The 25,381-nt window shown below is 42.0% G+C and overlaps 1 protein-coding gene across 1 annotated transcript in view; it reads right to left on the bottom strand.

Moving 5' to 3' along the window:
- LOC139168634 (solute carrier family 12 member 9-like) overlaps positions 1-25,381 on the bottom strand; it is a 146,123-nt gene that overhangs the window by 80,995 nt on the left and 39,747 nt on the right. The window contains 4 exon segments of the mRNA XM_070754257.1: positions 3,651-3,775; positions 17,884-17,966; positions 25,017-25,101; positions 25,104-25,176. Of these exon segments, the coding sequence (XP_070610358.1) occupies positions 3,651-3,775; positions 17,884-17,966; positions 25,017-25,101; positions 25,104-25,176 (366 nt within the window).

The following is a 25,381-nucleotide window of genomic DNA, read 5'->3' as shown; positions in this document are numbered from 1 at the left end:
CATACAAACAATCCGAGATATGAACCCGGGGTTCGGAAATTTTTTGCCTCTTCTTCCGAACTTTTTCTGTCTTACAAACCCGCTGCCCGAACGCCGAACCCGGAAGTTTGGCAAAAGTTCGGGTTCGGGTGGCCGCCGAGAAGCCCCGCCACCTGGCTGTTGCCTTTTGAAACAGCCGGGGGGGGGGGGGGGTGTTTCTCGGCGTCCACCCGAACGCCAAACCCGAACTTTTGCGGAACTTCCAGGTTTGGCATTGGGAGAACACTGAGAAGCGCCCGGCTGTTTCAAATGGTGACAGCCGGGCAGCGGTGTTTTTTTGTGGGGTTTTTTTTCTTGCACGCATTAATTCATTTTACATTGTTTCCTATGGGAAACAATGTTTCATCTTACGAACTTTTCGCCTTACGAACCTCTTCCGGGAACCAATTAAGTTCGTAAGACGAGGTATCACTGTACTTGTTTTAAATGTTAAAGCAAAGAGGAGAGGCTCCTGGTGGCTTTTTATTTATTATGTTTTTATCAGATAAGAAAATTCCACATATAATGTTTGGCATGTAGGATGTGTTTTCTTTGATGTCATGTTTTTATTGCATGGTGCAGAAAAATTTTAAAAAAAAATCTATGTTAGTTCTATGGAGTTCATAACCAGACTTTCTCCAATTTTCAAAGCACCCCAGAATCTGAGAGAGAGGGTCCCTCCAAGGCCTAGAAGAACCTTCCTTCGCCCAATGTTGTGGGATTCACCAAACAAGATTTGATTTTGTAAAAAAACAGCAGCCCTTCCATTGCCGAACCGTTTCTACAATCCTGGAGAAAGCGAATGCAACCCAGACTCTGTATACAATTGGATTTAAAATCGCTCAATTTAGCTGCCATGAAGGAGTGCGTTAGACCAGAGGAAAAAAAATCCACTTAATATGGGGAAATTCTCTGCAATGATATTTAGAGCAATCACTGCCAAACCGGCAGGTATTTTTTCATAGCCCTGAAGACAGGTTTGTGTGTGGGTTTTTTTCTTTTAAAGGTAACCTCTTCCTTAGTTCATTTTCACTTCATCCTTTTGTTCGTATTAATGATTTCAAAATTAAAGAGAAGGAGGAAGAAAGGAGGGTGAAAGCTTGCAGGGATTCCTGGTTGACGCTGCCTTGGAAAGCAAATAAACCTTTCAGGATTAATAAGGATGCCAATTAAAGACACCCAGCATCTTTCGTTCTCTTAATAGAAACATAGAAACATAGAAGACTGACGGCAGAAAAAGACCTTCGGGTCCATCTAGTCTGTCCTTGTACTATTTCCTGTTTTTTATCTTAGGATGAATATATGTTTATCCCAGGCATGTATAAATTCCGTTCCTGTGGATTGACCAACCACGTCTGGTGGAAGTTTGTTCCAAGCATCTACTACTCTTTCAGTCAAATAATATTTTCTCACGTTGCTTTTGACCTTTCCCCCAACTAACTTCAGATTGTGTCCCCTTGTTCTTGGGTTCACTTTCCTATTAAAAACACTTCCCTCCTGAACCTTATTTAACCCTTTAACATATTTAAATGTTTCGATCATGTCCCCACCTTTTCCTTCTGTCCTCCAGACTATACAGATTGAGTTCATCAAGTCTTTCCTGATACGTTTTATGCTTAAGACCTTCCACCATTCTTGTAGCCCGTCTTTGGACCCGTTCAATTTTGTCAATATCTTTTTGTAGGTGAGGTCTCCAGAACTAAACACAGTATTCCAAATGGGGTCTCACCAGCGCTCTATATAGCGAGATCACAATCTCCCTCTTCCTGCTTGTGATACCTCTAGCTATGCAGCCAAGCATCCTACTTGCTTTCCCTACCACCCGACCACACTGTTCACCCATTTTGAGACTGTCAGAAATCACTCACCCTAAATCCTTCTCTTCTGAAGTTTTTGCTAACACAGAACTGCCAATACAATATTCAGATTGAGAATTCCTTTTCCCCAAGTACATTATTTTACATTTGGAAACATTAAACTGCAGTTTCCATTGCTTTGATCATTTATCTAGTAAAGCTAAATAATTTACCATATTACAGACGCCTCCAGGATAATTATCAACCCTATTGCACACTTTCGAGTCATCGGCAAATAGGCAAACCTTCCCTACCAAACCTTCCCCTATGTCACTCACAAACATATTAAAAAGAATAGGACCCAGAACAGACCCTTGTGGCACACCGCTTGTAACCTGTCTCTGCTCAGAAAAGATCCTCTAAATTGGCAGAGTTATGGAGCCTTGACCCATGGCCAGTGGTGAGCAAACCCATGGTGGATGGGTATTATTTTATTATTATACTAGTAGCTGGATACTCGTCCTTCACTACGAAACTATGTGATCCGGCTTGATAAATCGACAGTTAAAGCTTTAGAATGAATGAGTGGTTACGACTGATATACATTGACACTTAAAAGCTTGTCTAATGAGTAAACCCTTGGCATCAGAGCGTGGCAATTGGTGGTTGAATAGAGTTCTTTTAAGGTGGGAGAGGGGGAGTAGAGTATCTCACTCCCTAGCATCAGAGCCTGCCAATATAATATTGTATAAGAAATAGGAATGATCTGATGAGCATTTCTTAGCAAGCACCTAGAAGGCAAGAGAAACATGCGTGCTAAGTTTCAAGTTTGTAGGATTTACAGTTCTGGAGATTTCGTGATGAGTGAGTGGCATTTGGCAGATAGATAGATAGATAGATAGATAGATAGATAGATAGATAGATAGATAGATAGATAGACAGACAGACAGACAGACAGACAGACAGACAGACAGACAGACAGACAGACAGACAGACAGAAAATGGATAGATAAATAGATAAAGAGAGATAGATAAAGATAGATTGATAGAAAATGGATAGATTAGATAGATAGATAGGTAGATAGATATAGACAGACAGACAGATAGAAAATGGATAGATAGATAAATAGATAAAGAGAGATAGATAGACTGATTGATAGATCGATAGAAAATGGATGGATAGATAGAGAGAGAGAGAGAGAGAGATAGACAGACAGATAGAAAAAGGATAGATAGATAAATAAAGAGAGATAGAGAGAGAGAGAGATAGATTGATAGATCGATAGAAAATGGATAGATAGATATAGATAGATAGATAGATAGATAGATGATAGATAGATAGATAGATATAGACATACAGACAGACAGACAGAAAATGGATACATAGATAAATAGATAAAGAGAAGTAGATAGATTGATAGATAGATCGATAGAAAATGGATAGAGAGAGAGAGAGAGAGAGACAGACAGATAGAAAATGGATAGATAGATAAATAGATAAAGAGAGATAGATAGAGAGATAGATAGATTGATAGATTGATAGAAAATAGATAGATAGACAGACAGACAGACAGACAGACAGACAGAGATAGACATAAATAGATAGAGATACAGGGTGATATAGATATATAGATGATACATCCATAGATATAGATAAATAGAAATAGATTGAATTAGATATAGATAGATATAGATACAGATAGATGATAGAGATATATAGATTTTTTTGCACGAAAGCAAAAAATTGCTGAAAATTGCCAAAATATCACCTGCACATGCGTCCTCTTGCAAGATTCACCGATTCTAGTGTTTTACTTTCCCCTTCCTCCGACGTACCTGAAGTTTGGGGCAGAGGCCCATTCGAGGGCCAGGCAGGCCAAATCCACCGTTGCATAAACCAGCAAGAAGAAGATGGTGACCACGGCAGCTATGGTGTTCAGCTTCCCGGAAAACAGCACCAGCTGCAGAAAAAAAGAGATTGCGGGGAATCAAGACTCAGGGCAGCCAATCACCGGACATCAGCTCCACCCCTTTTTCTTGCGGTACATACTCAGAATCCCCCCCACCCATTTGCAGGTGAGATTATTGGCTCATTTTGTGGGTGTGGCTTACAGCCATGTGACCAGGGGGGTGGCTTGATGATCATGTGACTGGGAGGCGTGGCTTAAAGGTCATGTGACTGGCTTAAAAGTGGCCAACTTGACTATCACTTATATCAAGGGTTTGGGTTAGGGTGCCTGGCCTCTCCTGGCCTCAAAGAGATACACTATTACTATTACTGAACATCCAAAATATACTCTTTAATTCTATGTATATATGCTATATGTGTACATACATATTACACACACACACAGCTCTTCTAAAATTATACACATTCAGCCACATTTACTGCAATGGATTTGTTATATGTTATTTACTCTTGTTGTGAGCCGCCCCGAGTCTTCGGAGAGGGGCGGCATACAAATCTAATAAATAAATAATAAAAATAATAACAACAACAACAATAATAATAATAGGAAAAAACATACCCAGAGCCCAGAGTGAAAAGAAGAAAAAAAAATCAAAACTTTTCTACCGATTCTCCTACCGTACCCGTAGGAGCCCATCACTGCTCAGTGCCATTATAACTTTGAAAAGTCACTAAATGATCTATTATTAAGTTCGAGGTCTACTTGTATTTCAGTAGCCTCTTCCTTCCCCTACCGCACAGTTTCCTTCTGAGCAGCTTTTCGGTAAAACAGACAGTTCCCAAAGGTTTTTTAAAAAGGGCACAGAGGGGAACAGAAAACTAAAAATCAAAAGCCATTCCCCACCAGCATCAACAGTTTTATGCCCATGTCAAAAAAAAAAATGTTGTGCCCAACAGGTTCAGACAAAATGCAAAAAACCCCAACAACAAACAATAACAAAAACAGGACTTTTTTTTTAAAAAAATGTTATTTGATTTTTTTTTTTAAAGAGGGGAAAAGTCTCGCATTTTACTGGGTTGAGCACCGACCCAGATATCTCTGATGTTATTTTGCTATTTAAAAACAAAAAACAACTACCACCAAGGATCTAAATGACAAGTCCTATTTTAATTGCTATTTTTGAACACTCTGCAGCTAGCTCAAAAATGCATTTAGATGTAGATATATATATTTTGAATGGAAAACTTTGTCATTATGGTAATGGTGCTTTTAAAATATATATATAAAAAACAAAGAGATAACTATCTTCTGGTCTGTTTCTTTTTAGTATTTAGGAGCTGTTGATCAATTATATCTGTATAGGCTAAATGAATCATAAACTATGCCATGGTTTTCTTTTTTAACCATAGCTTCTTCACTAAGCTACAATCGGTCGGACCTGCAGTTTACCTAAATCATGGTTTACACAGCACCATGGCTGAGTTCATAAAGTATGCTAAACCAAATCCAGACTCAGAATATTATAATTTAACCCATAAAGCACATTTAACTCCAACCCCCCCCCCCCAACCTCCAGTGTGGTGTAATACAGCTCCTCATGTTGTGGTGACCCCCAACCATAAGTCTAGCGCCAATTCTCCCAACAGAGAATTAAGGTGATTGGCAGGAAGGTCAGAGGAACGCCCCCACGGTAAATGCCTGATTGGTCGGATTGTAAAAATATTTTCCAAGGTACCAAAATATTTATTTTATTTATTTGTTTTGTCAAGTAGGTATGGGTGGTATACAAAAATATCACAATGTTTATATACATGATACTAGTAAGAGAGAAACATTAGGACTGGGGGTTGGAAGGCACTCTGGTGCACTTATGCACGCCCCTTACTGACCTCTTAAGAATCGGGAGAGGTCAACAGTGGAGAGTCTAAGGGTAAAGTTTTGGGGGTTGGGTGATGATACTACAAAGTCAGGTAGTGAGTTCCATGCATCAACTACTCACTTACTAAAGTCATATTTCCTGCAGTTGAGTTTACAGCGGTTTACTTTCAGTTTGTATCTGTTGTGTGCTCGTGTGTTGTTGTGGTTGAAGCTGAAGTAGTCGTTGACAGGAAGGACGTTGTAGCAGATTATTTTATGGGCTATGCTTAGGTCGTGGTTAAGGCGACATAGATCTCAGCTTTCTAAACCTAGGATTGTAAGTCTAGTTGCATAGGGTATTCTGTCGTGAGTGGAGGAGTGGAGGGCTCTTCCAGTAAAGTATCTCTGGACATTTTCTAGAGTGTTTATGTCCAAAATGTGGTGTGGGCCCTGTTGTGTTTGGGCCTGGGCCAGCCGTTCCTCCCACAGATGGGAGAGACGCGGCACAAAGTGAGTGCGAAAGCCTGCCTGACAGCCAGGAAGACGTGGCAGACAGCCAGGAGGACGAGGCCACTGGGACGCAGGATTCAGCAGACAGCCCAGGGGATTTGGCATGCACTCCCTCAGACAGTCTTTTGTCCCTGGGTTCTTCTGCAGATCAATATATTGATCTGCGTAGCCGAAGAGCTATGCAAAGAAGGGATTGATTGAAGGAGTATTACAAGTCATTATAGGAGCACCTGGGCTGGGTGTGGCTCTTATACTGAGGCCTGGGTGTGGTTCCCTTAATGAGGGATAAAGGTATAAAAGGGAACAGAGGCCAAGGCAAACTGTGGCTGTTTATCTGTGTTATTTTGTGGTTCCTGCTCTGAAGTTTCTGTTCTGTGCCGTTGGAGTTTTCAACCCAGCTTTTTCAGACAAGTGGGAGGTGAAAACTCTGGGACTTGCTGTTTGCTCCAAAGATTCAAAAGGACTCCTGAAACGTCTTTGCTCATTCCAGGTTGTCTTTGTGTGTTTTTCCCTGTGTTTTTTTATGTGGCTGAAGTAAGCCTTGCACTATCATTGTTTTCGGACACTAAGAACAGTTTTGAGTAACCCTTTTTTGTTTATCTAATACAAGTTTGCTGATTAGCAGAGCATGTGTGTGTTTGATTTCTTTTCCTTGGACTATTACGCATGGCCTGAGCCCAGTCAGGCAGAACAGGCCCCAGACAGATGAGCTGTATTCGAGGATTGGTCTGGCGAAAGCGTTGTATGCTTTGGTTAGTAGTGTGAGATGACCAGAGCAGAAACTACGTAGGATTAGGTTAACAACTCTTGTAGCCTTTTTGGCGATGTTTTTGCAGTGGGCTTTGGCACTTAGGTCATTTGATAGGAGTATTCCAAGGTCTTTTACGGAGTGAGAGTTGTCTGTAAGGTCTTGTTTATAGAAGCTTTAGTTCCTAATACCATAGGAAATTTGTCTTTTCCCATGGTCTTAGATGACCCCTGTGAAATGGTCGGTCGGTCAACCCCCAAAGAGGCCCCGACCCCCAGTTGAGAACCACTGGTCTAAGAATAATGTACATTTCTCCAATGCTTTGCTATTTCTATGGGTCAGGCACACATAGAATGGAATGGAATGGAATGGAATGGAATAGGAAGGAAGGCAGGAAGGCAGGAAGGCAGGAAGGAAGGAAGGCAGGAAGGAAGGAAGGAAGGGAGTAGGGTTGGGTGGGGTGGGGTGGGGTGGAATGGAATAGAATAAAATAGAATAGAATAGAATAGAATTCTTTATTGGCCAAGTGTGATTGGACATACAAGGAATTTGTCTTTGGTGCAGATGCTCTCAGCGTATATAAAAGAAAATATACATTTGTCAAGAATCAGGAGGTACAACACTTAATGATGGTCATAGGGGTCAAATAAGCAACGAAGACACAATCAATATTCATAAAAATCTTAAGGATACAAGCAACAAGTTACAGTCACACAGTCCTAAGTGGGAGGAAAAGGATGATAGGAACGATGAGAAAAAACTAGTAGAAATAGAAATGCAGACTTAGTAAAAAGTAGTAGAATAGAAGTGTAGATTTAGTAGAAAGTCTGACAGTGTTGAGGGAATTATTTGTTTAGCAGAGTGATGGCGTTCTGGAAAAAACTGTTCTTGTGTCTAGTTGTCTTGGTGTGCAGTGCTCTGTAGCGACGTTTTGAGGGTTGGAGTTGAAACAGTTTGTGTCCAGGATGCGACGGGTGAGTAATTATTTTCACCGCCCTCTTTTTAACTTGTGCAGTCTACAGGTCCTCAATGGAAGGCAGGTTGGCAGCCATTGTTTTGTTCTGCAGTTCTGATTCTCCTCTGAAGTCTGTGTCGGTCCTGTTGGGTTGCAGCACCAAACCAGACAGTTATAGAGGTGCAGATGACAGACTCAGTGATTTTGGTAGGTGTATTTTACCTCTGTTCCTACTCTTAAGTTACATTACTCCTGTTTGCCCTGGCATCTGGGTCCCTTCCAGTAGCCCCCCCCCCCCTGGTTTGCCCCCTCAAAACAAGCCGGCTCTTTTCAAACCGTGGCCTTATCTGCTGGTAATTGCTGAAAGGGTGGGGGCCAGCAGAGACAAGTCCACAGAGATAATTCAAGCCATTTAAGCAATTGGGGACCTCTCTCCGATAGCGAGTTAATAGCGTTGCACCGAGCAGAGATTGTGCCTGGTTACCGTAATGGAGCGCTCCCGGCTCCCCTGATACTCGCCTTTGATTTATAATTCATTTAGCGGCTCGTCAAAGCAAAGGAGCCACTTCTGAAAGACACCGGATGACGATGGGGGTGGGGAGTGAGGGTGCGAGGCTGAGGGTGTCTCTGCCATCCACGGGCACAGCTGGGTCCCAAGGAGAGCAACATTGCTCCAATCCAGGAGGCTGGCAGACCTAGTCTTGGGGGGAAGGTTAATGGATCCCATCTGGGGTGCTGGGAAAAGTGGATGGGAGATGGGCCTTCGATCCAAGCTTTTCCTTTCATTCATGTCTGTTTTCCCAGGAGAAAAGAGCTAGCTTAGCACTGGGCGTAATGCATCCTCCTCCTCCTCCTCCCCCCCTCCTCCTCCTCCTTCCTCCTCCTCCTTGTTCCTCCTCCTCCTCCTTCTTCCTTCTTCTTCTTCTTCTTCCTCTTCTTCTTCCTTCTTCTTCTTCTTCCTTCTTCTTCTTCTTCTTCTTCCTCTTCTTCTTCTTCCTCTTCTTCTTCTTCCTCCTCCTCCTTCTTCTTCCTTCTTCTTCTTCCTCCTCCTCCTCTTCTTCTTCTGCTCCTCCTTCTCCTATTTCTCCTCCTCCTCTTCTTCTCCTCCTCCGCCTGTTCCTCCTCCTTTTCTTTTGATTATATTTATATTATTTATTTATTTATTTGTTTATTTTATTTATTTTGTCCAATACACAATGAGGGCTTTAGTGGATATATATCTATATACACATAGTAGAATACATGATGAAGGTTATAGAGGAGATACTCATAGTAAAATATATCGAAGAAAGAATAGAAAAGAAGATATAGGAATAGAACATATCAACGAAAGAATAGAAGAAGAGATATAGGAATAGAAGAAAGGAATAGGAGATATAGGAGAGCAATAGGACAGGGGACGGAAGGCACTCTAGGGCACTTGTACTCGCCCCTTACTGACCTCTTAGGAATCCGGATAGGTCAACCGTAGATAATCTAAGGGCTGCCCACTCAAACAGGACTCTGGCAGCTAACAATAATTGCAAAAGTTAAAACAATAGGAAATATAACAATGCCAAAGCAACAGTGATATAAATACATAAAAACCTAAAAAGTCATGCATACACACAGTCATTCCTAATTCCAGGCCTGCCATAAAAGCCACGTCTTAACAGCTTTCCGGAAGACTGGCAGGGTGGAGATAGTACAGATCTCTGGGGAGCAGTTGATTCCAAAGGGCCGGGGCCACCACAGAGAAGGCTCTTCCCCACGGCCCCGCCTGCTGACATTGTTTGGCGGAGAAGGCCAACCCCATGAGCCCTTCTAATTCACTTCTATTCTACTAGTTTTTCTCATCATTCCTATCACCCATTTCCTCCCATGTTGACTGTATGACTGTAACTTGTTGCTTATATCCTAAGGTTTTTATTAATATTGCTTCTTCATTGCTTATTTGACCCCTATGACAACAATTAAGTGCTGTATCACATGATTCTTGACAAATGTATATTTTATTTTATGTACGCTGAGAGCATCTGCACCAAGACAAATTCCTTGTGTGTCCAATCACACTTGGCCAATAAAAATTCTATTCTATTCTATTCTATATCAAACACCACTGAAACTGAATGCTTTATATGTTGTATAAGTTTATAAGCTGATTTGTCTGCCCATTTCTTTCTGTTTGTTTAAATTGTTTTTAATATGTAAAAACTTAATAAAGATTATTTTTTTTAAAAAGGAATTGGGGACCTCAATGGCAGTCGTAAACTCGAGGACTACCTAGACCCATTTGTCTGTCTTCCCAGGGTCGTAACACAAGGACAGAAGGAAAAGGGGGCACATGATCGAAACATTTAAATATGTTCAAGGGTTAAATAAGGTCCAGGAGGGAAGTGTTTTTAATAGGAAAGTGAACCCAAGAACAAGGGGACGCAATCTGAAGTTAGTTGGGGGAAAGATCAAAGGCAACATGAGAAAATATTATTTCACTGAAAGAGTAGTAGATCCTTGGAACAAACTTCCAGCAGACGTGGTTGGTAAATCCACAGTCACTGAATTTAAACATGCCTGGGATAAACATAGATCCATTGTAAGATAAAATACAGGAAATAGTATAAGGGCAGACTAGATGGACCATGAGGTCTTTTTCTGCCATCAGTCTTCTATGTTTCTATGTAAGTTTGACCTCGCCTTGCCTGGTTCCGTTGCCAAGCGGCAGCTCTCACACTACACACCACAGCAATGGGAAAGAGGGGGGGATCTCTTCCACCGAGCAGTCCCCCCCATTAATGCTTCCCCCTCCCTCTCAACTGCTCCGCAATGTTCTTGGCTGGCTAATGGGGCAATTTTTTTTATATTCTTTATAATACACCGATTTGCCCAATTTGCTATGCCATTCACAGAGGCGAAGATAATGGCGCCCGCCGATTAGTTGATGGGAAGAGTTCTCCCGAGCGCAGGCGGCGTCCCTCCGCTTCAGGAAGAAAATCAACTCATCTTGCTTGGTATAAATTGGCATACGGCAACGGACACCAACGGCCCAGACGCTTCTGCCGCTACCTTTTTTTTTAAAAAGGGTTTTAATTTTTTTTACTCCAGAATTCATACATATAGAATAGAATAGAATAGAATAGAATTATTGGCCAAGTGTGATTGGACACACAAGGAATTTGTCTTGGTGCAGATGCTCTCAGCGTACATAAAATAAAATATACATTTGTCAAGAATCATGTGGTACGACACTTAATGATGGTCATAGGGGTCAAATAAGCAATGAAGAAGCAATATTAATAAAAATCTTAGGATATAAGCAACAAGTTACAGTCATACAGTCAACATGGGAGGAAATGGGTGATAGGAATGATGAGAAAAACTAGTAGAATAGAAGTGCAGATTTAGTAGAAAGTCTGACAGTGTTGAGGGAATTATTTGTTTAGCAGAGTGATGGCGTTCGGAAAAAAACTGTTCTTGTGTCTAATTGTCTTGGTGTGCAGTGCTCTGTAGCGACGTTTTGAGGGTAGGAGTTGAAATAATTTGTGTCCAGGATGTGAGGGGTCAGTAAATATTTTCCCCGCCCTCTTTTTGACTCGTGCAGTATACAGGTCCTCAATGGAAGGCAGGTTGGCAGCAATTGTTTTTTCTGCAGTTCTGATTCTCCTCTGAAGTCTGTGTCGGTCCTGTTGGGTTGCAGCACCAAACCAGACAGTTATAGAGGTGCAGATGACAGACTCAATGATTCCTCTGTAGAACTGGATCAGCAGCTCCTTGGGCAGTTTGAGCTTCCTGAGCTGGCGCAGAAAGAACATTCTTTGTTGTGCTTTTTTGATGACGTTTTTGATGTTAGGTGACCATTTTAGGTCTTGAGATATGATAGAACCTAGAAGTTTGAAGGTCTTTACTGTTGATACTGTGTTGTCTAGTATTGTGAGAGGTGGAAGGGTGGAAGGGTTTCTCCGAAAGTCTACCACCATTTCTACGGTTTTGAGTGTGTTCAGTTCAATGTATATATATTGTATATTCAATGTATATCAATGTATATACCTTAAAAACATCCATAACATCCATTTATTTATTTATTTATTTATTTTATTTATTTATTTTGTCCAATCCATAATACACATTGAAGAGAAAGATATGTAATAATATTAGTAAAGAAAAGAATAGAAGAAAAGATATAAAAGTATAGGTGAACATATTTGAAAGGAAGGAAAGATAAATGAGATAAAGAGAGACAATTGGACAGGGGACGGAAGGCACACTGGTGCACTTATGCACGCCCCTTACTGACCTCTAAGGAGAGGTCAATCGTGGATAGTCTAAGGGGAAAATGTTGGGGGCTAGGGGTTGACACTACTGAGTCAGGTAATGAGTTCCACGCTTCGACAACTCGGTTGCTGAAGTCATATTTTTTACAGTCAAGCTTGGAGCGGTTAATATTAAGTTTGAATCTGTTGCGTGCTCTTGTGTTGTTGCGATTGAAGCTGAAGTAGTCATTGACAGGTAGAACGTTGCAGCATATGATCTTGTGGGCGTAGTTACATAGTTAAATAATCCTAGTTGATCTCTTTTAAAAGCAAAAGCAAAAGATCAAAAGCAACATGAGAAAATATTATTTTACTGAAAGAGTAGTAGATCCTTGGAACAAACTTCCAGCAGACGTGGTAGATAAATCCACAGTAACTGAATTTAAACATGCCTGGGATAAACATATATCCATCCTAAGATAAAATACAGAAAATAGTATAAGGGCAGACTAGATGGACCATGGGGTCTTTTTCTGCCGTCAGACTTCTATGTTTCTATGTTTCTATGTTTATTTTCATATCAGCACCTCTATCATATTAATAGGTTATCAGTCTATATTCATGTTTCTCTTTCTCACTCCTCTCCTACTCTCTCCATCTCTCCCATCTACCTTTCTTCTCTTCTCTCCATCCTTCCTTCCTTCCTCTCTTCACTCCACTTCTATCTTTCTCCAACTACTTCCTCTTTGGTTTGGTTCTGCAACCCAGCAAGACCGACACAGACTTCAGAGGAGAATTAGAACTGCAGAAGAAAAAACAATTGCTGCCAACCTGCCTTCCATTGAGGACCTATAGACTGCACGAGTCCAAAAGAGGGCGGGGAAAATATTGACTGACCCCTCGCATCCTGGACACAAACTGTTTCAACTCCTACCCTCAAAACGTCGCTATAGAGCGCTGCACACCAAGACAATTAGACACAAGAGCAGTTTTTTCCCGAACACCATCACTCTGCTAAACAAATAATTCTCCCAAAACTGTCAGACTTTTTACTAAGTCTGCACTACTATTACTACTAGTTTTTTCTCATCATTCCTATCACCCATGTCCTCCCACTTAGGACTGTATGACTGTAACTTACTGCTTGTATCTTTAAGATTTCTATTAATATTGTTACCTAATTGCTTGTTTGACCCCTATGCGAACCATTAAGTGTTGTACCTCATGATTCTTGATAAATGTGTATTTTCCGGCCCTGTTTCCCCCCAGGAGATTCCTAGAGAGGCCCCATGGAGGCTTCTCCCTGCCTTTTCCGGCCCTGTTTCCTCCCAGGAGATTCCTAGAGAGGCCCCACGGAGGCTTCTCCCTGCCTTTTCCGGCCCTGTTTCCTCCCAGGAGATTCCTAGAGAGGCCCCACGGAGGTTTCTCCCTGTCTTTTCCGGCCCTGTTTCCTCCCAGGAGATTCCTAGAGAGGTCCCACGGAGGCTTCTCCCTGCCTTTTCCGGCCCTGTTTCCTCCCAGGAGATTCCTAGAGAGGCCCCACGGAGGCTTCTCCCTGCCTTTTCCGGCCCTGTTTCCTCCCAGGAGATTCCTAGAGAGGCCCCACGGAGGCTTCTCCCTGCCTTTTCCGGCCCTGTTTCCTCCCAGGAGATTCCTAGAGAGGCCCCACGGAGGCTTCTTCCTGCCTTTTCCGGCCCTGTTTCCTCCCAGGAGATTCCTAGAGAGGCCCCACGGAGGCTTCTCCCTGCCTTTTCCGGCCCTGTTTCCTCCCAGGAGATTCCTAGAGAGGCCCCACGGAGGCTTCTCCCTGCCTTTTCCGGCCCTGTTTCCTCCCAGGAGATTCCTAGAGAGGCCCCACGGAGGCTTCTCCCTGCCTTTTCCGGCCCTGTTTCCTCCCAGGAGATTCCTAGAGAGGCCCCACGGAGGCTTCTCCCTGCCTTTTCCGGCCCTGTTTCCTCCCAGGAGATTCCTAGAGAGGCCCCACGGAGGCTTCTCCATGCCTTTTCCGGCCCTGTTTCCTCCCAGGAGATTCCTAGAGAGGCCCCACGGAGGCTTCTCCCTGCCTTTTCCGGCCCTGTTTCCTCCCAGGAGATTCCTAGAGAGGCCCCACGGAGGCTTCTCCCTGCCTTTTCCGGCCCTGTTTCCTCCCAGGAGATTCCTAGAGAGGCCCCACGGAGGCTTCTCCCTGCCTTTTCCGGTCCTGTTTCCTCCCAGGAGATTCCTAGAGAGGCCCCACGGAGGCTTCTCCCTGCCTTTTCCGGTCCTGTTTCCTCCCAGGAGATTCCTAGAGAGGCCCCACGGAGGCTTCTCCCTGCCTTTTCCGGTTACAGTTTCAGAAGCTCAGGTTTGTAACAGGAAAATGATTCTTGAGAAGAGGCAAAAATATCTCGAACAGCCGGTTCTTATCTAGAAAAGTTCGTAAGTAGAGGTGTTCTTAGGTAGAGGTACCACTGTATAAGGTCTCCTGTTTGAGGAAGGCGTTGGACTGGAAGACCTCTAAGGTCCCTTCCAAGACGGTTATTCTGTCATTCTGATTTCATACTCTATTCCTCTCGGGCTTTGCGTTATCTTCCTGTTTTTCAATCTGCCGGGCTTTACTTTATACCTTTCTTTAGGGGAAGTATTTTTCAGCTGCTTTTTTTAAGGCAGAATCTTGTCAAAATGGTAATCTTTAAGGATGGGAACTTAATGCGATGCAGGAATAAAAAAGGAATTCAATTGCAATTTTTCTTTACAACGTTCTTCAAGCCGCGAGATTAAGTCTCTTTTCATAAGGTTTCAGGCAGCTTTATCAAAAAGGAATGCAAAAGACGAGGTTTAAATTTAATTCACTCTGCATGCTGGGTAGAGAATTCTGGGAGTTGGAGTCCAGGCATGCTGGCTGGGGAATTCTGGGAGTTGAAGTTCATGCGTTCTGTATGGGGAATTCTGGGAGTTGAAGTTCAAGCATGCTTACTAGGGAATTCTGGGAGTTGAAGTCCAGGCATGCTGGCTGGGGAATTCTGGGAGTTGAAGTCTAGGCATGCTGAATAGGGAATTCTGGGAGTTGGAGTCCAGGCATGCTGGCTGGGGAATTCTGGGAGTTGAAGTTCATGTGTTCTGTATGGGGAATTCTGGGAGTTGAAGTTCAAGCATGCTTACTAGGGAATTCTGGGAGTTGAAGACCAGGCATGCTGAATAGGGAATTCTGGGAGATGAAGTCCACAACTCTTAAAAGGGCCAATGTATACAAAGACCCTGTTGTCTTCTATGAAATCAGAGCCATGCTTAGCAGATGTTGACGGGACCCAATTCTTAGCCCCCCCACTCCCACCAAAAAACTTTTCCAACTTTTTTCCAACTCGACGTCTCTCCTCTTTGCTGGCAAACCTTTCGATCAACTCAGATCTTCCACACTGCCCTTCTAATGCATTTTTATCCCTGCATTTCCAAATGAAATGGCTCTCTCAAAAATTGGTCTCCGGAGACAGCGAGACGCTATAAACGGATGCCGGGTAGATCAAAATGTTATTTGAAAGATAAGGCCATGAATAACTGTATTCCGGGAAATATTTTGGGACGTTTTTCGCCATTTCTGGATGGAGTTTTAATCATATTCTCATAAGCCCTTCGTGACAGTTTTCAATGTAGCCAGTGGACAAAACACCTTAGCTTATATTTACTACCGATAGAGCCTCTCTTTCATCAGCAGGAGAGGGGGCAAAAAAGTCAAAATGGTGGCCGGAGCTGCATGATAAAGTCTCAGTATCTATGGAAGGGGTCTAGCTGCCCTCTCAAGTCTTTAAAGCCGCTGATGGTTAACTTGAACCATCTCTTGGAACAATTGGACCAGATTACTTGCAGGACCCGCTTCCTGCTGTATGAATCCCAGCAACCGGTCAGGTCCCACAGAGTCCGCCTTCTTCAGGTCCCATCAACTTGGCGGGTCCTAGGGGAAGAGCCTTCTCTGTAGGGGCCCTGGCCCTCTGAATTCAGCTCCCCCCAGAGATTCGCACCACCACCACCCTCCTCGCCTTCCACAAGACTCTGAAGACTCATCTATGCCGCCAGGCTTGGGGCCATTAGACTGCAATGAATGTCTGTTGTTTGAATGGGAATTATTATTATTATTATTATTATTATTATTATTATTATTATTATTATTTATTAGATTTGTATGCCCCCCCTCTCCGTATGATTGACTTTTAATATTTTTTTGGACAAAAAAAATTATCTTCCTTCCTTTCGCTCTATTTCTCTCTCCCTCTTTCTCTCCCTTCCATCCTCTTTCTTTCTCTCTCTTCATCCCTCTTTCTTTCTCTTCCTTCCCTCCTCTCTTTTTTGCTCTCTTTCTCTCTCCCTCCCTCCCTCTATGTCTTTCTCTCTCTCTTGCTTTCTTTCTCTCTCTTGCTCTCTCTCTCTTGCTTTCTTTCTCTTGTTCTCTTTCTCTCTCTCTTGCTTTCTTTCTCTCTCTCTTGTTCTCTCTCTCTCGCGCGCTCTTTCTCTCTCTTGCTTTCTTTCTCTCTGAGCTTCGCGGCACACCTGACCATGTCTCGCGGCACACTAGTGTGCCACGGCACACTGGTTGAAAAACACTGATATAGACACACAGTCACACACACACAAATATATACAAGGCAGGCTAAAACAACCTAAAATTGGCTATGTCTAGTTTAATGAAAATAAGGACTAGGGGTGATAGGCAGCTTTCTCTCTGTGCTGAATTCTATACTATTTAACGTCGCCAATGTCCCCACTGGGTTTCTAAAGCATCATCCTGATTTATTTGTTCAATCAATTTATACTCCGGCTTGCGTCTCAAGAAAAGAAAGATAGATGGACGCATATTTCCATCGTGTCCTCCCAGGGCAATTTTTTAAAATCTCACTTTGTCTTTGGGGCGACAGTTCGAGAGGCATTTGAAGATTCAGCGATGACAAACCAAAGTGTTAAGAAATTATCGGGTACCGGTCAAAATGACAGTCAAAATGTTTAGCCTCCTCCTCTATTTCACTTCCTTGCGCTACTCCTGCTCCTTAACAAAGTCGTCCTCGAATTATGTCCACGATGGGGAACCAGAATTTCCATTGTTAAGCGAGGAAGTTGAGCCTGAGGTTATGAACTTTTTATTTATTTATTTATTGGATTTGTATGCCGCCCCTCTCCGGAGACTCGGGGTGGCTAACAGCAACAATAAAGCAGTGTACAATAGTAGTCTGATGTTAGAAATAATTAAAAGCCCATTAATATAAAAAAACCAAACATACATACATACATACCATGCATAGAATTGTAAAGGCCTAGGGGGAAGAGGGTCTCAATTCCCCCATGCCTGATGGCAGGGGTGGGTTTGAAGCAGCTTACGAAAGGCAAGGAAGGTGGGGGCAATTCTAATCTTTGGGGGGAGTTGGTTCCAGAGGGCCGGGGCCGCCACAGAGAAGGCATTTCCCCTGGGTCCCGCCAACCGACATTGTTTAGTTGATGGGACTCCGAGAAGACCCACTCTGTGGGACCTAACTGGTCGCTGGGATTCGTTCATGCAGAAGGCGGTCCCTGAGATAATCTGGTCCGGTGCCATGAAGGGCTTTATAGGTCATAACCAACACTTTGAATTGTGACCGGAAACTGATCGGCAACCAATGCAGACTGCGGAGTGTTGGTGTAACATGGGCATCTTTGGGAAAGACCATGATTGCTCTCGCAGCTGCATTCTGCACGATCTGAAGTTTCCAAACATTTTTCAAAGGTAGCCCCATGTAGAGAGCGTTACAGTAGTCGAGTTTCGAGGTGATGAGGGCATGTCGTTGTTGTTAATCACGGACGTTGTTATCATGTCCTGTGATTGCACAGAAAGATGGAAAAAGGTAAGAAGCACTGAGCTCACCTGTACAAGGATCCAGGAGTAGATGACCGCCACCCAGGGGTTTCCACCAGCCGACGTCCGCTTCGCCAGGCCCAAAACTTTGCCTTTATCCAAAAGACAGGCAGGCAGAAAGAGAGAGAAAGAGAGAAGAAATAATTCATTAAAATCAATGGTTGTACTATAATTTTGTTTGGAATAATTACGAGGGTCACCCAGAAAGAAATGCACCACATTTTTTTTCTTCAACAATTATTTATTGAACACAATGAAATTTACAGACAAGAAAGATGTTTCTTCTACACTCTCTATTTTTCTACCTAATCTCCATCCCGTTCTCTGGCCTTCCTTCAGCGAGACACAAGGGCGTGTATGCCCTGTCGGTACCACTCCTTGTTCTGGTCATGAAGCCCTTTCTGCACTGTGCGAATCACACCTTCATCATCCTCAAAATGCCTTCTGCGACTAACCGTACTTCTGTCGACTGCAGATTCTGCATAAACTGTACACAAACGTTTGTGAACGTTCCGAACAGTTTCTTTCTCTGCAGTAAGGAATTCAAGGACCACACGCCACTTGTAACGGACATCACTAACAGACGCCATTTCGAAACACTGCTGCAGCTACGCTATCTGTCTGAAGAAACACAAAATTTACACACGCACTCCTGACAATTCAAAGAATGTATATCTGAAGTTTCATAGAAACATAGAAACATAGAAGTCTGACAGCAGAAAAAGACCTCATGGTCCATCTAGTCTGCCCTTATACTGTTTTCTGTATTTTATCTTAGGATGGATATATGTTTATCCCAGGCATGTTTAAATTCAGTTACTGTGGATTTATCTACCACGTCTGCTGGAAGTTTGTTCCAAGGATCTACTACTCTTTCAGTAAAATAATATTTTCTCACGTTGCTTTTGATCTTTCCCCCAACTAACTTCAGATTGTGTCCCCTTGTTCTTGTTTTCACTTTCCAATTAAAAACACTTCCCTACTGAACCTTATTTAACCCTTTAATATATTTAAATGTTTCCATCATGTCCCCCCTTTTCCTTCTGTCCTCCAGACTATACAGATTGAGTTCATGAAGTCTTTCCTGATACGTTTTATACTTAAGACCTTCCACCATTCTTGTAGCCCGTCTTTGGACCCATTCAATTTTGTCAATATCTTTTTGTAGGTGAGGTCTCCAGAACTGAACACAGTATTCCAAATGGGGTCTCACCAGCATTCTATATAGCGGGATCATAATCTCCCTCTTCCTGCTTGTTATACCTCTAGCTATGCAGTCATATTCGTACTATTACTGTAGGCTGAGAAAAAAAATGTGGTGCATTATTATCGTAATTGGGGAAGACTTTTCTAGAGAAGATCACAGCAGAAAGCCTTTTAAATCAAATCTTATTCCTTTAGATCGGAGCTTCTCAATCTTGGCCAAGTTGGCCTTCTCCGGGTCCCGTCAACTAAACAATGCCGTTTGGCGGGACCCAGGGGAAGAGACTTCTCTGTGGTGGCCCCGACCCTCTGGAACCAGCTCCCGCCCCAGAGATTAGAACTGCCCCCACCCTCCTCGCCTTTCATAAGCTCCTTAAAACCCACCTTTGCCGTCAGGCATGGGGGAACTGAAACATCTCCCCCAAGCCTATACAGTTATGTATGGTATGCTTGCATGTATGTTTGCTTTTAATAATGGGGTTTTTATTAGATTTGTTATATATTGTTTATTATTGCTGTGAGCCGCCCTACGGAGAGGGGTGGCATACAAATCTAATAAATAAATAAATAAAGGTAGGTAGGTAGGTAAGTAAGTAAGTAAGTAAGTAAGTAAGTAAGTAAATAAGTAAGTAAATAAGTAAATAAGTAAATTAAATAAGTAAATAAGTAAATAAGTAAATTAAATAAGTAAATAAGTAAATAAAATAAGTATATAAGTAAATAACTAAGTAAGTAAGTAAATAAATAAATAAATAAATTTCAGATATATGGACTTCAACTCCCAGGATCCCTCTGAAGATATGTGGACCTCAACTGGCTGGGGAATCCTGGGAGTTGAAGTCCACATATATTGATACTCTTTCACAGATGTCTTCAAACTTGTCAACTTTAAGACTTGTGGACTTCAACTCCCAGAATTCTCCAGCCAGTCCACAAGTCTTAAAGTTGACACGTTCGGGGAATTCTGCTTTTCGAGAGTCTAAGCACTGGAATCAGTCTTTGCACTGAGTTATATGTAATTTGTTGGTTCCCGTCACTTCAATACCGATCGGCTCATTTGTGCCATTTCGGTATTTTTTTTGCCCCAATATTTTACACTTTACGCTCCCTTGCACATTTTGAAAGCCTATTTCCTCAGACGAAAGAAAAATGTCCAGAGCTTCGTAACTTCTCCCTTGCTTCCAATGATTCTTAAGAGTCCCGGTGAAAATTGGAACTTAGAAATAAAAACCTGGTTCTCTTTTAAGAGGGTTTCTTTTCAGAGCAATACCAGTCCAAAATTTAGGTTTAGCCCCTGCCCCTTCCCAAATCTGGAACCATTTTCCGGGTCCAAAGACGGGCTACAAGAATGGTGGAAGGTCTTAAGCATAAAACGTATCAGGAAAGACTTCATGGACTCAATCTGTATAGTCTGGAGGACAGAAGGAAAAGGGGGGACATGATCGAAACATTTAAATATGTTAAAGGGTTAAATAAGGTTCAGGAGGGAAGTGTTTTTAATAGGAAAGTGAACACAAGAACAAGGGGACACAATCTGAAGTTAGTTGGGGGAAAGATCAAAAGCAACGTGAGAAAATATTATTTCACTGAAAGAGTAGTAGATCCTTGGAACAAACTTCCAGCAGACATGGTTGGTAAATCCACAGTAACTGAATTTAAACATGCCTGGGATAAACATAGATCCATTGTAAGATAAAATACAGGAAATAGTATAAGGGCAGACTAGATGGACCATGAGGTCTTTTTCTGCCGTCAGTCTTCTATGTTTCTATGTTTCTATCTACTGTCCAACTTCCCATTTCTTGGATGTCCAGCGAAAGGATTTTGATTTGTCAAAGCTTTGCTTTGGGAGAGTTATTTCTACCTGACAGTTCTGTGGCTTTATAACTCTTTGTTTTTATTGTTATAGGAAACCGAAGAGACAATGTACGTTCTTTTTAATAAAGTGCATTTATATTACATTTATAAACCTCCGTGGAATTTTTCAGGTGTGAAGGGCAGAAATTTATTTATTAAAAGAGAAGAGAAGGATTTAGGGGTAGTGATTTCTGTTGATATTCCTGGAGGTGTCTGTAATATGGCAAATGATTTAGCTTTACTGGATAAGTGGTCAAAGCAATGGAAACTGCAGTTTAATGTTTCCAAATGTAAAAGAATGCACCTGGGCAAAAGGAATCCTTAATCTGAGTATTGTATTGGCAGTTCGGTGTTAGCAAAAATTTCAAAAGAGAAGGATTTTAGGGGTAGTGATTTCTGACAGTCTCCAAATGGGTGAACAGTGCGGTCAGGCGGTAGGAAAAGCGAGTCAAATGCTTGGCTGCATAGCTAGAGGTACAACAAGCAGGAAGAAGAAGATTGTGATGCTGCTGTATAGAGCGCTGGTGAGATCCCATTTGGAATAATACTGTGTCCAATTCTGGAGACCTCACCTACAAAAAGATATTGATAGAATTGAACAGGTCCAAAGACGGGCTACAAAAATGGTGAAAGGTCTTAAGCATAAAACTTACCAGGAAAGACTTCATGAACTCAATCTGTATAGTCTGGAGGACAGAAGGGAAAGTGGGGACAGAATGAAAACATTTAAATATGTTCAAGGGTTCAATAAGGTTCAGGAGGGAAGTATTTTTAATAGGAAAGTGAACACAAGAACAAGAGGGCATAATCTGAGGTTAGTTGGGGGAAAGATCAGAAGCAATGTGAGAAAATATTATTTGACTTAAAGAGGAGTAGATGCTTGGAACAAACTTACAGCAGACGTGGTTGAACTGAATTTAAACATGCCTGGGATAAACATAGATCCACCCTAAGAAAAAATACAGGAAATAGTATAAGGGCAGACTAGATGGACCAGGAGGTCTTTTTCTGACGTCAATCTTCTATGTTTCTAAAACTGTCATTTCACCTTCTCTCTGGATGCAACCTGCAGATTCTGGCTTTTTCTGCACCATCCTTGGGCCTCCACCTGCCTGCTAGAATATACATATGTTCCTGGGAAGATAATGTGTTTATATAAAGCAGGCAAGAGACCGAGAGAAGTTCCAAATCCACAGTAGGGCAATGCATTATTAGGGTCAATCCAGACATCATAAAATAATGAGCAAAGAAATTCTCAATATCTGGTGATATTGCTACGGCCGCCGAAAATGTTCAAAAAGAGATGTACTATATGTTTTTCTCTTTTTTAAAAAAAAAATATATATGTGGCAGGCTTATGAAGGAGATCAGTTTCATCCACTACTGGGCAGGATAGAAATGAGTTTTCCTCAACTAACGTTCTAATTCTTCTTCCCCACTCATAAAGTAAAAAAATAAAACTTCTTAGGGGTTGAGCTCAATAACAGACATGTGGAGTTTTCATACTGCACAAATTGGATGCCCTTGACTTCTTTCGCAATGATTCCTTCAACTTCTCCATTGCTTGTAACCGTGGCTTTCCAAGTGGTGCCCCATCCATCAACTCACCTGGCCAGGCCTAGGTTTTTTTTCCAAGATGAGGCCTGGCTGCCTTTGAGTGAATCGTTATTTTTTTAGTCAGAAACCCCATCTCACACGTCACTGAACAATCACAACGTTGGCTCTGAGCTCTTGGTGGTAACCTTTCTCACTGGGCTTGTGTGTTGTGGCTTGTTGTGAAATTATCACAATTAGCACTTTTCCCCCACAATTTTTTTTAAAATTCAAAACACGGATAGAAGCAGTAAAGACTTATAGAAAGTAAAAATGTAGAGAAAGAACATAAAAGAATAATACACAGAAGCTGGAGATATGTGGTCAATTTTATAAAGCATAAAAAAATTCAAGAAGTAAATACAAGTAGTCCTCAACTTACAACCATTTGTTTAGTGACTATTTAGACACAAGAACAGTTTTTTTATCCGCATGCCATCACTCTGCTAAACAAATAATTCCCTCACCACTGTCAAACTATTCACAAAGGCTGTACTACTATTACTATTAGTCTTCTCATTGTTCCCATCATCCATCTCCTCCCACTTATGACGATATGACTGTAACTTGTTGCTTGTATCCTTACGATTTATATTAATATTGTTTCCTGATTGATTATTTGTACCCTATGACAATCATTAAGTGTTGTACCTCCTGACAAATGTATATTTTCTTTTATGTACACTAAAAGCATCTGCACCAAAGACAAATTCCTTGTGTGTCCAATTACACTTGGCCAATAAAGAATTCTATTCTATTCTATTCTATTCCAGGCAAATGTATATTTTCTTTTATGTACCCTGAGAGCATCTGCACCAAAGACAAATTCCTTGTGTGTCCAATAAAGTTCTATTCTATTCAACTCTATTCTATGCTATGCTAGTAACTATTTGAAGTTACAATGGCACTGAAAATTGTGAATTACGACCACATTTACGACTGTTGCATCACCGTTGCGGTGATCAAAATTCAAACGCTTGCGATCTCCTTTTATGACAAGTAAAAAGAAGCACAGCAATTCCACGATGGCTCCACACTCAGGTGACCTTGAGGACACAGCTAAACCTCCAGGTGGCCTCAAGGACTCTTGAAAAAGGATGAAAATGACCAACTCTCTGCAAAGAGTATAAAATGTTTTCATTTCCTTCCATCCAGGCAAAGCGGAAGAAGCTTCTTGGAGAAGAAGTGAAACGTCTTCAATGAAAAGCCAGAAAGTCTAATTGCCTCTTGAAAAAGCACCTTTGGGACTTGGCAAAAGCCCTGGCTCATCCTTTAGGGTCTACTGATTCTACAACACTTACCCTGTTTCCCCCGAAAATAAGTCACCCCTGAAAGTAAGACGTAGGAGAGATTTCGTAGAATTGCCTAATATAAGGCATCCCCCGAAAGTAAGACATAGGAGAGGTTTCGTTTTTCAGCATTCCCAAACAGAACATATATAATAGAATAGAATAGAATTTTATTGGCCAACTGTGATTGGACACACAAGGAATTTGTCTTGGTGCATATGCTCTCAGTGTACATAAAAGAAAAAGATACATTTGTCAAGAATAACACTGCTGTCCATAAATTGCATCCCAAAACTATGCATTAATCAGATTTAAAACACATCCAACAGGCATCCGACAAGCGGCTGCATGTTTGGATGCATTTTTTCTGCAGCAGAATACAGGATACAATTCATTTTAAAAAAATAAGACATCCCCTGAAAATAAGACATAGCACATCTTTGGGAGCAAAAAATTAATATAAGACGCTGTTTTATTTTCGGGGAAACACGGTAGATGTGACAGAGTCCAAGGTTTATTGAGTGACAGAGGGCGGCTTTTCTAGAGCAGGAGTCTCCAACCTGGCATAGTGGACTTCAACTCCCAGAATTCTCCAGCCAGCTTTGCTTTAAGACTTGTGGACTTCAACTCCCAGAATTCCTCAGCCAATCTTTAAGACTTGTGGACTTCAACTCCCAGAATTCCTCAGCCAGCTTTGCTTTAATGACTAGTGGACTTCAACTCCCAGAATTCCTCAGCCAATCTTTAAGACTTGTGGACTTCAACTCCCAGAATTCTCCAGCCAGCTTTGCTTTAATGACTAGTGGACTTCAACTCCCAGAATTCCTCAGCCAATCTTTAAGACTTGTGGACTTCAACTCCCAGAATTCCTCAGCCAGCTTTGCTTTAATGACTAGTGGACTTCAACTCCCAGAATTCCTCAGCCAGCTTTGGTTTAAGACTTGTGGACTTCATCTCCCAGAATTCTCTAGCCAGCCTGGCTGAAGAATTCTGGGAGTAGAAGCCCACAAATCTTAATGTTGCCAAATTTGGAGAAGACAGCCTTTAGAACAACTTTATTCACACTTTTAATGTACACCAATTGACACAAATAGAAATTTTGTTTGCATGCAGCTCTCAAAGGGTCACCACCTCCAATATACACTAAGTGAACATGACAAAATAAATAAAGATTTATGTACGTTCTTCTCTGTTACTCACCAAAGAGGTCATCTTTGGCCAAAGCGTAAAGGATGCGGGAGGCCCCAATGAGGTTGCTCATAGCGGCCGAGAGCGTTGAAAAGATATGACCCCGATGATGACAAATGGGGGCCAGATGTTGATGTCCTTCAAAAAGCTGTAGTCCCTCTGGAGAAGAAACCTAGACAAAGAAGAAAGTTGGTAGAAGAACATTATGCGCTAAAGCCACATAGGCAACACCTGACTATCGTAATGTCCCTTAATCGGGAAGCGATTACAGCCAGTAGTGGATTGCAGCTGGGATCGGGCTCCGGTAACGGAAATTGAGATGCGCACACATTTCCGCGCACTGATATGTGCATGCGCATGCATGTGTGAGATTTTGT

This window comes from Erythrolamprus reginae, chromosome 5, assembly GCF_031021105.1.
Source record: "Erythrolamprus reginae isolate rEryReg1 chromosome 5, rEryReg1.hap1, whole genome shotgun sequence".
Taxonomy (NCBI): Eukaryota; Metazoa; Chordata; class Lepidosauria; order Squamata; family Dipsadidae; genus Erythrolamprus; species Erythrolamprus reginae.
This window is presented reverse-complemented; position numbering and strand designations above follow the sequence as displayed.